General features: G+C 39.2%; 1 protein-coding gene across 1 annotated transcript in view; it reads left to right on the forward strand.

Moving 5' to 3' along the window:
• Positions 1 to 13,325, forward strand: part of NMT1 (N-myristoyltransferase 1) — a 55,684-nt gene that overhangs the window by 19,178 nt on the left and 23,181 nt on the right. The window contains exons 2-3 of the mRNA XM_027872886.1: positions 5,226 to 5,337; positions 8,583 to 8,727. Coding sequence (XP_027728687.1) covers positions 5,226 to 5,337; positions 8,583 to 8,727 — 257 coding nt within the window. The remainder of the gene's footprint in view (positions 1 to 5,225; positions 5,338 to 8,582; positions 8,728 to 13,325) is intronic.

Here is a 13,325-nt window from a genome sequence, read left to right on the forward strand (position 1 = left end):
AAACTAGGAGCAATAGGTAGAAGTTGCAAAGAAACAAGTTGAAGCTTGATGTCAGGAAAAACTTTCTGGCAATTAGTTACCCCAAAATCCCTAAAGAGATACTGAGTGCCCCTTAGAGATCTTAGAGACTGGAAGACCCCTCAGTTATGTTATAGGGGTCATTCATTCATATACATTCCTTAAGTGTTTACTACGCATGAGACACCAAGCTTAGAGCTAGAGGTACAGAGAAAGGCAAAACCACAGTCCATCCCCAATAAGAAGCTCACATTCCCATGGGGGAGACACTATATAAAGAACTATGTGCCAGTTGGCCACTGAGGTCCCTTCTAACTCTCCAGCTCTTTGATTCTTTGAACCAGTTTACTGGTTCAAAGTTAAGTGGTTGAGATCGGAAAGGACGGTGTAGCCAGATAGGCCATGGTTGCCTGGGAAAGTACTGAGAGAGAGCCGGATTTTAGGTCACCATCAGGACAAAGAATGGGTTTAAGGCAAATAAGGCATAGCAAGAATGGGTAGGTGAGGCAGAATAAGTAGGTTAGGGAAATTAAGTAGGTGGAGGAACTAAGGAGTTGGATATTTGAGGGAATGTCATATACTCTAGTGTAAGGGTAAATGTTAAGGTAAAGAGGGAGACTGTGATCCAGGAACTGAACTCAATGAGAAAGGAAGAAATGTTCTGGGTTAGAGTCACACATGAATCTTCTTACTCCAAATCCAGCAGTCTTTCTACTGTATTCTACCTCTCTGTTTGTTTTGTTGTGTTTGATCTTGTTTTAATTAAAGAGATACTTTAGTAAATTGTTACTGTGGAATCTCAAAATGTGAAAAGCTCAGATACCTCAGCTTCTTTTACATATTCTGTTCTCCAGAGCAGAATATATTACCTCCTCTGGTCCATTCCCCAAAGTGGCACTCATGGATAGGATTCCCATAAAGCAGCTACTACAGCAGGGCCCATGGAAGTACCTGGGTACTTCCTAACACTTCAGGTCAAGAGTACAGTGGGTGTATATATAGGGAACATATGTGGCCAGGGCAACACACAACTACAAAACTTCAGGGCTTTGGTGCTCTTACTCTCCTAGTGGAGTCCTCACAAAGCTTCCTGTTAGGTGTGATGTCTCCTCCTGGTCAAGTAGCTCTGCTTCCAAATGGAGCTTGGAGCTAGTGATAGAGGTGGGAGAAAGAAATCTTTTACTTTCTTTTCTTTCCCCCCTTCCCCACTTTCCTTTTAGGGGCTTGGTTCTTCCTCCACTGCCAGATACGGGGTTGGAATGCCTTGAATTCTCAAACTGCAGATCTATCTCTAGGGCTTGGCTATTTAAAGCCCTGTCCCATTTTGCTCACCCAATGATTTTCATAGGATCATAGATCTTGAGCTCAAAGGAACCTCAGTATCTGATTCAACTTCCTCATTTTATAGATGATAAAACTAAAATCTAGGAAGACTAAATGTCTCCTCCAAGGTCAGATAGGTAGTCTGCATTATCCTCCTTCTGATTCCATAAAAGAGGTGTTCATACTATGAAAGAAGCTATTTGTGTGTTAATACCTTGTTAATACATTAAATCTTTAGTGAGTACATCCTATGATCACTAACTGGGTGGAGATTTGCTGCAGTCCCCCCTTCCCCTTTTACATGAGGGATAGATGGTAAGTTAACAAGCTGATATCAGAGATATTCAATCAATAAAACAATTCCCAAATTAAATCCTAGAATGATAGAGATTCATCCCAGTTCTTGTACTTATTTTGATCAAGCATTGATGGCTGAGTGTGCAGCACTTTACAATATACTCTGGGCTATATAGAATATTTTATTTGGTCTCTATTCTTGAAAACCTCATAGTATGATTAAAGATTTTTTATTCCATATAAATAATGAAAGCAGGTTGAGAGTAAAAAATTAAACATTCAGAAGCCTTTGTGGGAAGAGAAGTCCAATAATGTTTTATGGAGGTGAAAATTATTGAAGACCTTAAAGGATAGGTAGGGTTTGGATAAGTAGGAGAAGTGGTGTATGTTTAAGGTGTAGAAAGAATAACCTGACCAAAGGCATGAGAAGCCTTTTTAGGGATTACAGGGACCAATGTGTGGAGTTGAGATAATAGTGAATAATTCAGAATAAGGTTGGATGTATAGAGTGGGACCACATTACTGAGGATCTTGAAAGTTAGGCAGAGGATTTGGACTTGATGAGAGAAATAAGGAGGCATTTTAAGTGATAAAAGTGATATTTTTTAAAAGAAAATTTTAATATGTTTAATAGGACTATATATGGGGCAGCTAGGTTACAGTGGATAGAGCACTGGCCCTGAAGCCAGGAGGACCTGAGTTCAAATTTGGCCTCAAACCAAACATTTGACATTTACTAACTGTGTGACCCTGGGCAAGTCACTTAACCCCAATTGCCTTAAAAAAAAAAAATTAGGACTGTGTATGTAGAGCCTGTATCAGATTACACTCTGTCTTGGGTTGGGGGAGAGAGAGGGAGAAAATTTTAAACTCAAAAGTTTATGGAAGAGGCAGCTAGGTGGATAGAGCACGAGCCCTGGAGTCAGGAGGACCTAAGTTCAAATCCAGCTTCAGACACATAACACTCACTAGCTGTGTGACCCTGGGCAAGTCACTTAACCCCAGTTGCCCTCACCAAAAAAAAAAAGGCATATGGAAGTGAATGTTGAAAACTAAAAATAAATTAATTAATTTAAAATTAATAAAAGAAAATTTGAATTCTGAATTTAAACACAAAATAGGCCTTTCCATATGCATATTGGAACAGAGAAGGGGGGAAATTGTACATGAAACTGTGGATCTCTAACCTTGAAAAGCAATATTTTAGGAAGATTCTGTAGAGATATGGAAGTTGAATTAGATATTCAGGAAGTAGCTGAGGATATGAGCTAGGAAGCTGGCTGTCACACTGATATGATTAAGAGTGTTGACTACCATCAAATGTAAGAGACATTTTGAAGGAGAAAGTGACAAGATTTAGCACACATTCTGTCTATGTATAAAATAATTGGAAGTTGTTTCTGAATCATCAGCAAATAAAGGTCCATATGCTCATGAGAGACAAAACATAAGAAAGAAGCCAGCAATAAAAACTCAAGTCTTCAGATACCTATATACAAACACACTGTATGAGTAACAAGTAAAATGAACTAGAGATCCTAAAACAAGAAGGCAAATTTAACTTTCTGGAGGATAACTAAGATTTAGTGAGATAAAACCCATGACTAGAGTATGGTTCTCTTTGAATATACCTCATTCAAAAGAAACAGGATAGGTGGGGATGGGATGGCATTCTTATTAAGAAGATTTTGTTATATGATGAAAACTGTGTATTAGAATGGGTAAGCATGGTAGAGTGTTTGGATTGTCATTGGCATGTACTACAGACGGCCTAGACAGAAAGAAGAAATAGATGGAAGTTCAGGAAAGAAATTACGCGTACTGAGACATCAGAGAAGATCTGCTAGAGAATTCTCTGTCCCAGGATCAGAGCAGCTGATAATTTTCAAAGTTTATATCAAAGTGTGATATATTAAAACTTAGTAATCAACACTATTTATTCCTTCTAAGCTCATATTAGGATTCTTTGTTCATTCTTATTTACTTTTTCTGTTATATAGTTGCAGCTAGTGTGTATTCTGTTCTTATTTCTGGGTTTTGGGGTTGGTTTTTTTTTTTGTTTTTGGCTTTGTGGTCTTTCATAAAAGTTTTTCCTAACACTTATGAGTTTTAATTGCATTGTAATATTCCATTACATTCCTCTACTCACAATTAATTTAACTTTCACTCTTTGTTAGACGTTTAAGTTGGTACCACTTTTTTTGCACGTACATATAGTGCTAATCTGAAAAATTTTAACAGCTCTTTTTGTTTCGATAGCATTTTCAAGGATAGGTAGTAATTTCTTACCACCTTAATGATAATTTCATCCTTCAAAAGGAGGAGGAACCAACAAGGAGAAATTCTATTCTGGATCCGATTCTAACAAGGAAGGGACTTAATAGAACTTTGAGGGGAAGTGTCCAGTCCAACTGTGAATAGGCAGATACCTTAGATTTGAGAATGTAGATATCAAAAAATTTAGAGAAAAGCTAGGTAGGAGTGTGACTAAAATTCTTCATGGGAAGTCAGTCTAAGAAGTATTTCCAAATTGATAATTATTCAAAAGCCAGGTTTGACCACGTCACTCCTCTGCTCAAGAAGTTTCATTGGTTCCCTGTTGCCTCCAGAATAAAATAAAAGCTCTCCAGTGTAACCTTTAAAGTGCTTTTCAGTCTGGTTTCCAGGCTGACTATACACTATTCCCCCCATATTCTTTATGTTCCAGCCAAACTGGTCTCCTTACTGTTCCACATATGTGGTTTTCCATCTAGTTAGTTCCTCCCACCAGTGTCAGTATGCCCTTGGTATATTTTCCTTCTGTTCTTTTGTATTTAATGTGTCTTGTCTCTTCTGTTGGATTGTAAATTTCTCATATCCCACAGGTTCTTCCACGTCACCACCTCCCTGGCACATCTAGGGCTTTGCACATACCATCCATCTGCATGCCCATTTTCATCATGAATGTTTGATTTCATTGTGCCCTGGCTGTAGACTTGTGCTCCGTACAAGTCTCAACAGTGCTGAACTGCTGTTCTCTCAATCTCCCCTCCCCATCCCCCACTTTCCATTGCTGTTTTGTGCATTAGGTCCAGCTGGGGAAACTCGTAACCTAATGGATCAGTGGGGGAAGAGAAAGGGAAGGCCAGAATAAACAGAGAAGAGCATTACTGGTTAAAGAGAGTGCCGTGACTTGACTGTCATCCTGTCTAATTGAGTGATCTAAGGGGGTGTTAGTGACAGGTGAGGCAGAAGTTTCTGGCTTTGTCATTAGTTGTTGTTTAAACTTAGTCCCACCAGTATAGGAACCTAAAGAAAAAAAAAAATAACATACCATCTGAACTAGGAGTAGGAGTGGAAAAGCCCCCTCCAGATTAATGAGATGTTCATTTCATCTCCCCTTTGGAGTAATAAGGAAGAACTATATTCCCCAATGTCCTTCTCTAAATGCCCTGTCTGGGACCCAGATTTTTTCATTAGCTTCAGAGAGCCATTGGTAGTATGCACAAAGAGGTCTGGCAGAACAGAGCTTTCTGTTTGAGCCGGTGTGGTCCCAAACTGGTTATTTTTTTCTTAAATCTCACATTAATATTTGCTTTGTCTTGCAGTGGTTTGAGTCCAGCAAATGACAGTGGAACCAAAAAGAAGAAAAAGAAGCAAAAAAAAAAGAAAGAGAAAAGCAATGAAACATTGGATTCTGCCCAGGACCAGCCTGTGAAGGTAAAAGATCTAATTCTCAAAGGCCCAGAGCTTTTCTCAGATAAGAGTGTTATAAGGGAAATATTGGTTCTTTCCACTACTTGCTTTAAAAAAAAAAAAGCCCTCTTTTTGAGGTTGGAAAAGTACTTCCCTCACAACCACCCTGGGACGTAAGTAGTACAGGGAGAAAGTGAGGCTCTAAGCAGTTAAATGACTTACCTCTGATCACACAGTTAGAAAGTAACCTAGACAAGATTTGAACCCACATCTTCTGATTTCAAGTCTAGTGCTTTATCTGTGCTTCTCTTCAAGATATAAAAGTTGTATACCTGTACTTTCCCAAACCTATCTCTTGAAATTGTCATTAGTACCTGTAAATTCTCTGAAGTAGACCCTATGTAGGAATCCATGGTGCTGTAGTGTCTGTTAATATTTAGGTGGAAACTGATTTCTCTGTTTTAATCAGAGAAATCCCCAAGCCTGAGGCTCCAGGGTCTGCTCACTATCATCAAACAAACTACTTATTCATTGCATTATTGCTTATCATGCTATCCTAGATGCTATTGAATAGTTACTATATAATTGTGATCCTTGCTTCCCAGAGTTCCAAACCCAAGACTGATGGAAGCATTGGCTATGACAATAAAGCTGGGACAATAAAGTTTTTGTAAACAGATAGGTCAGAAGTTACTCATTTAAATGAGTGCTGTGGTTTACTGTTACCTTGAGAGGCTGAAACTCAGAGCATTTGTGTGGTGTTCTGTTGGAATCTATATCAGAGTCAGTTTTTGAGCCATCTAAGGAAATCTGACTACCTACTACTACAGTACACCTTATTTTGGACTCCAAACAGTAATTGCCTAGTTTATTTATAAATCTTGACCCCTGAATGATCTTTTTCACTATTTCCAAAATTAACTTCACTTTCAAAGGACAGTGCTTTGTCATTATTAAAGGTAATCAAAGCAATGTACTTTAGGCCCTGACAACTATTCAGAAAAGAGGAGTTGTAAAAACTCATCCCTTAATTGAAATTTCTCTCTCCAAAGTTGCCCTTGTTCTCATGGTGAGGCAATTGGGGTTAAGTGATTTGCCCAAAGTCACACAGCTAGTGAGTGTTATGTGTCTGAGGCCGGATTTGAACTCAGGTCCTCCTGTCTCCAGGGCTGATGCTCTGTCCACTGCGCCACCTACCTGCCCCCAGTGTTCTCTTAATTGCCAAATCTGATGACCTGTTCTAAATTCTCGTTCTTGAATTCTCTAGGTGTGTCTTAGCTTCTACCTATCTGCTCCTTCTCAGTCTCCTTTGCTGAGTCATCGTCCATAGCCTACCTCCTAACTGTGGGTGTCTGCCAGGGCTGCCTCACATGCCCTCTTTTTGCTCTGTACTAGCTCTCTTACTGAGCTCATCAGTTCCTGCTGTCTCTATGTAGATGACTCTCAGCTAGGTGTCTCAGTGGATAGAGTGCTGGACTCTTCTTCCTGAGTTCAAATCTGGCCTCAGGCACTTACTAGCTGTATGACCTTGTACAAGTGACTTAGCCCTGTTTGCCTCAGTTTCCTCATCTGTAAAATGAACTAGAGAAGGAAATGGCAAACCACTCCAGTATTTCTGCCAAGAAAACCCCAGAAGGGTCACGAAGAGTCAGATATGACTGAAAAACAGCTGGACTGAAGATGACTCTCAGCTAGCCCTGGCCTCTCTCCTGAGCTCTCATCACGTATCATTGGCTCCCTATTAGACATTTCAAGCTGGATATCACGAAACCATCTCTGACTCCATCCATCCATCCTGGACTCACTGTTTCCCTTTGTTCTGTTAAGGGTGCCACCATCCTTCAGGTACCTAGATTCACAACCTTAGAGTCATAGGATTATAGATTCAGAGCTGCAAGGAACCTTAAAAGCTATCCAGTTCTCCTCTCTCTCCATTTTACAGATGAGGAAACAAAGACACAAAGAGGTTAAGTGTCTTGTCCATGGTCACATAAATAGTGACAGAAGGAAATTTTTTAACCCAGGTCTTCTGCCTCTGAAGCTAGGACTTTTTCCCCTTGTACTACCTCGCCCTCCATTCCTAATCAGTTGCCATATCTTATTAATTCTACTTCCACAATGTTTCTCACATCTTTCCCCTTCTCTCTACTCGAATGGTCAGCACCCAATGTTCAGGCCCTCATCATTTCTTGCTTAGATTGCTGCAGTAATCTCCTAATTGGTTTCCGTCCCTCAAATATATATACTCTCTCCAGTATTTCCTCCATATGGTTGTCATAGTGATATTCCTAAGCACAGATCTGGCCATGTTCCTCTCTAACTCAATAAAACACAGGGCCTCCCTATTACCTCTGAGACCAAATACAAAGTACTCTGTTTGGTATATAAAGGCCTTCACAAACTGGCTTCAACCCACCTTTCTTAACTTTTTATATATTACTCATCTTCACACACACTGCAGTCTAGCCAAATTGGCCTTGCTGTTCTCATTGTGACATTCCATCTTTTATCTCCTTTCTTTTGCCTAGACTTCATCCCCAGGTCTGGAAATTCCTTCCTTATCCTTTAGAATCCCTAGTTTCCTTCCAAATTCAGCTCTAGCACCATCTTCTGCATGAGGCTTCTCCTGACTTCTCCTCTGCTGCTAGTGCCTTTCCCACCAAAATTACCTTGTGTTTATTTTAGATAGATATAGATATATAGATATAGCTTATATAGATATAGCATATATAGACTAAGGATGGTTTGGTTTTTGTCTTCGTACCCTTGACCAGGCCCAGTACCCTTGACACACAGTGGGCACTTAATAAATGCTTGTTGATTGATTCATTTATTCATCTAGAAATAGTGCTTAGGCTAGAGAGTCTCAAACACCTATTCCAAGAGCCCCTATAAAATGTGATGAAGCCACATTGTTCATTGTCTCTTTTCTAGAGAGAGCTGCTGCTTTGCTTTCAGTTTCTTTTTGCAAGGCCCCTAAGGGGAATGCTGGGATTTAAGCCGAAGCCTTCCTGGGGTCAAAGTAGAAGCTTTATACTTCACACTATAAGGTTTGAAATCAAGTACTTTGAAGGGCTTTTTAAATGTAAATGTAAAATGTAAAAAAATCTTGCAGCCCTTACCTTACCACCAGTGCTTTAGTCCGTCATCCCACAACATCTGCCACTGGGAACTCTTTTGCCAAAAATTTTAAGTCCCTGTACTTAATAGAGTTAACATGACTCAGTAGTACATTGTGTTTTCTCTTCCCCCAACTTTTTCTTGCTTAGGTGAACTCTTTACCAGTGGAGAGAATCCAGGAAATACAGAAAGCCATTGAGCTGTTTTCAGTAGGCCAAGGACCTGCCAAAACAATGGAGGAAGCCAGCAAGCGTAGTTACCAGTTTTGGGACACCCAGCCTGTACCTAAGCTTGGTATGTATTTCTTTCCTTTGTCTTTAACACAGAATCTGTCTTACTTGTACCAGAGAGGACTTGGAACATTACTGAACAGGTGGTGTTCTTCATGGTCACCCTATTTCCTTATAACCATATGAGTCTGGTGGCCTTGGGTGGCATAGTGAATAGAGCTCTGAGCCCAGAGTCAGCAAGACCTGAGTTCAGATTCAACTGCAGATACTTAATAGCTGTGGAATCCTGGGCAAGTTGTTTGCTTTAGTTTCCTCAGCTGTTAAATGGGGGTAATAAAAACTTCTACCTCACAAATCAAATGAGATAATAATTGTAAAGTGCTGCCTTAACGCAATGCCTAGTACTATAAAAATGTTAGCTACTATTATTATAAGTAATATTGTTATTAGTATTTTTTAATAAAAATATCTTTTACTTATGTAATATTGAGGAATAGTTCAAAATAAAGTTGGATAAGTAGAATGATGCCCAGGTTCTTGAGAACCTCAATAGCCAAGTAGTATATTTTCACTGAAGACAGAGTTGCAAAGGACAGCTATATGTTTGTACAGAACAGAATATATGTGTGTCTGTATGCAGAGAAGGGTACTAATACTTGATTACCAATGGCAAATTTTAATCCTAGTCTGGTTTCCATATACCACTTAGCAAAGTACCCAACCAGTTCCTTTTTATTTTTAGTGTGTGTTAACTGACTGCAAGATCAGTCTAAAATCAGCCTAACCTAAGTAGGAATGGTATACCCATACCTATCTGTATTACTATGTACACTTCTGCTTAACATACTTCAAGAAAGATATCATGGAGCCAGCAATGAGTCCAAAGATGACTGGATGGTTGGGAATACTGCCGTGTGAAAAATATTGAGACTTCAGCCATAGAAGATCAGATGTGATAGGGGATGCAATAAATAGTCTGGCCCAGGGTGACCCAGATTTGGTCATCAGGTCCTGAAATACAAAAAGGAGGCAGCTGACACCCTTAGCCAGGAACATTTGGGACAGATGAAAAGGAATTAGTGCTTCACATCAACTTAAGGAGCTCATCATTCCAAGAGATGGTATTGACCAAAAATATAATTCTCAGGTGAGCTTGCTTACAATGCAGGTAGGAAAAGTCATATGCTATATTGCAACACCAAATACCAATAATATACCATTTATATATATGCTTCTTTTAACAAACACAAACAATTGAGATGTGATCATATTTATATATGTGCAGCTTCTCCAACTGCCTCTTATTGAACTTTTCTCTGGTTAATTGAATTAGGAAAGCAGTAATCCAGCATGTGAAATCCCACCTGGGGCAGGTAGGTTAAGTTTAACCCTCTGCCCCTCCCTCTGTCATTCTATTTTGGGAGGTACAGACTGAGCTGCCTGTATAGCCCTAAGTGTGGATATGTGTAGTCCCTAGGAAAGCCACCTCAGGTCAGTGTTTTTCAATTCATGTGCTAGAAGAGATCTCCACTGTTCAGGAAGAATTTTGGAACCAGGAGAAAGAAATTTACCATCCACCTAGTTGCCAGTAAGTAAGCTTTGTCAGTGCAGCATTCCCACACCACCGAAGAGTGAAGTGACTAAGCCAAAGGAAATTCCTTTGTTGTGAGTGGGTTGGCTGTGGAGGCTGTGTAAAGCTGAAACTGAAGGTGTGTTGCCACAGTCATCACCAGCACTGAGGTAGCCACAGCCTGCTTTTCAGATCTCCTTGCCCCACACTTCCTTATCCATTTCCTCAGTTAAGGCTTACTAGCTGAGCCCTCCTGCAAGGCTTTAGATGACCAAAGAAGCCTTTACTTGGGACAGAATATTGGGAGTGGGAATGAAGTGGGGTGAGAGAAAATCTCTTCCTAAAGGAGTAAGAGAGATTAGAACAGCACAGCATTATCCTCCATTCACTGAAATGCATGAAGAGGTATATTGTAATTAATATATGTAACATTACCAGTCTGTTTTCACTGAGTTTGTTCATTTAGGAATTTTAAAATGGTCCACTTGACTCACCTTGACATGGGGAGGCACAATAGGGTCTAGGGGAAAGAGTACTGACCTGAAACTGGATTTTATTCCTATTTCTGTCACCATTGACCTCATAGATAGTCTTGAACCAATTGTTTTTTTTTTTGCTGTGTGCTATGGTTTCTCCATCTGTTAAATGGAGGCAGAGTCATTGACTTCCCTTTTAGGGTTATCATGAAAATCTATATAATTGCAGATAGAGGCCCTGAAATCTTCAGGAAAAGATATGTTGAAATAATTTATTTGTATTTCTTCTGGACATTTGGACAAGTTTTACGGAAACTTGTCTGTCATAATAAAAAAAAGTATTTTTGATATCCTGTGTGAGTGGAGGACAGCTAGGTGGCCCAGTGGATAGAGCACTGGGCTTGGAATCAGGAAGACTTATCTTCTTGAATTCAAATCTGGCCTCAGACACTGTCTATATGACCTGGGCAAGTCACTTAACCCTGTTTGCCTCAGTTCTTCATCTAAGCTGGAAAAGGAAATGGCAAATCACTCTAGTAGCTTTGCCAAGAAAACCCCAAAAAGATGTCACAAAGAGTTGGGCACAGCTGAGAAGACCAAACAACAACAAAAGTATGAACAGAACATAAAGTTGGATTTTGTAGAAGAGTGGTCAAAATGACTGCCTGTCAGTCCTGTAATTAATCAAGAAGCCTTCAGCACTGATTAAGGGAGGCTTTTTAAATGGGCTAACCGGTATAAATACCCCATGTAAAGTTAAGACACTCTGTTGAACTGAGTCATTATCCCAACTCTGCCTCTTTGTGACCCCTAGGCAGGTTCTTTTCCGGTTTGTTGCTTCTATTACTAGTATAAAATAAGTGCCTGACTATTTATTAATAATACAGACTACCTAGTACATTGAAGTCATATAGCATTTTCTTAGGTAATATCTTCTGGCCTTCCTAGCCCCTATTACTAGGGAGTTGTGACTAGATGGTATTTATTCCACCAAAACCAGAATTATTTAGAAGTTTGAAGTATTCCCAGTTACATTAGAAGACTTGAAAACAAGTTTCCTGGATGTCTGTAGTAATTTTCTTTTTTACTGCCAAAGAGTCAAACCTTTTTTTTTTTTTTACTTTTTTTTTTTAACTTTTTCTCAGAGGCTTGCCTAACATTGAATTGATTTTTGTGACTAGGTAGATGATATCTTATTTCTTTAACTTTTTGTAAGTCTCCCTTTTTCTCTTTTCAGAAGATAAGAGATGGTTGCTTGTTCTTGCTTCAGATCAAAGTCTTATGATTTGGCCACTTGTAGAACTGGAAGGAGAAGAATAAGGTTAAAAAGTTTCCATTTACTTGACTCCTGTGTTATTCCTCAGAAAATTTACTTTTCCTCACCTCTCTCCCTCTTTTTAAAAATATTTAATTGATTTTTTTTTGCTCCATTGTCACTTTCCATTAAATTACCTGCTTTCCTTTGTAAACAAGTACGGCCAAGCAAAATTAGTTAATACATTGGCCATGGCTGGTAAAACGCAGGCCTGTTCTACCCAGAATCTACCACATCTGTACCGGGAGGCACATTCCATTTTCTAGTCCTCTGAAATTATGATTAGATGCTGCATTGATCAAATTCTGAAGTCAGGGGTTCTTTTCCTTTATATTATTGTGATCATCCCCTTGTTTCTGCTTCCTTGGCCCTACAGCATTTCCTGCAGATTCTTGGAATGTCTTAATTGTCATACTCATCATTTCTTACCGCATAATTATATTCCATTATATTCCTGTGCCCCAATTTGTTCAGCTATCCCATAATTGATGGGTTTCCACTTTCTTTCCCATTCTTTGCTACAACAAAAAGTGCTACTATAAATGTTTTTACATATGTAGGATCTTTCCTGTCTTGCCTTGAGGAGTCTAGTGATGTTTATCACAAGATCAAAGAGTAGGCATGGTTTACTAACTCCTTTATTCTTATTGCAAATTGTTTCCTAGAATGGTTGGATCAATTTATCATCATACCAGCAATTCATCAGTATGCCCGTTTTCCCCTTAGTCCCTTCAGTGTAAACCATCTTCATCTTTTCATCTTTTGTCATCTTTACCAATCTGAGTTCTTTATGAACACAGTTCTGCTTCATTGGTTAGGTACCTCATGTCTTTTCAAGTGTTATTTCTATTCTTTGTTATGCTATCATAGTTTTGTAGCTCATAATCTTTAGTTTCCTGCATTAAAGGCCAGGGGAGCAAATAAGATTGGGGAGAATGGAGAGAGGGAAAAAGGAAAAGATAGGACTTTTCCTGTGGAATCTTTAAGTGAGTTAAAGATTGTCATCATCATTAGTACTTCCTGAAATTCTCATCCCTCCCTGAGTTTCCTATAGAGGTTAGGGATCAGCAAACTCTCTTTAGCTATCTAATTCTGAGACAAAAAGCTACACTGTGAGGAATGAAATAGTTACCACAAAGATCAGGTAAAATCTCATGATTCTGAGTCATTGGTTCTCCAGTGGGCTTAGGTGGTAATAAAATATAATTCATGTTTATATAGGGCTTTTTGGTCTGCTAAGCTTTTTCCTCAAAGCAAATTAATTTTATGGCTTGCCCATGGTCACTGTTTTGGTCTATTCT

The sequence above is a fragment of the Vombatus ursinus genome, unplaced genomic scaffold (assembly GCF_900497805.2).
Source record: "Vombatus ursinus unplaced genomic scaffold, bare-nosed wombat genome assembly UNPS02014801.1, whole genome shotgun sequence".
In the NCBI taxonomy this organism is placed as follows: domain Eukaryota; kingdom Metazoa; phylum Chordata; class Mammalia; order Diprotodontia; family Vombatidae; genus Vombatus; species Vombatus ursinus.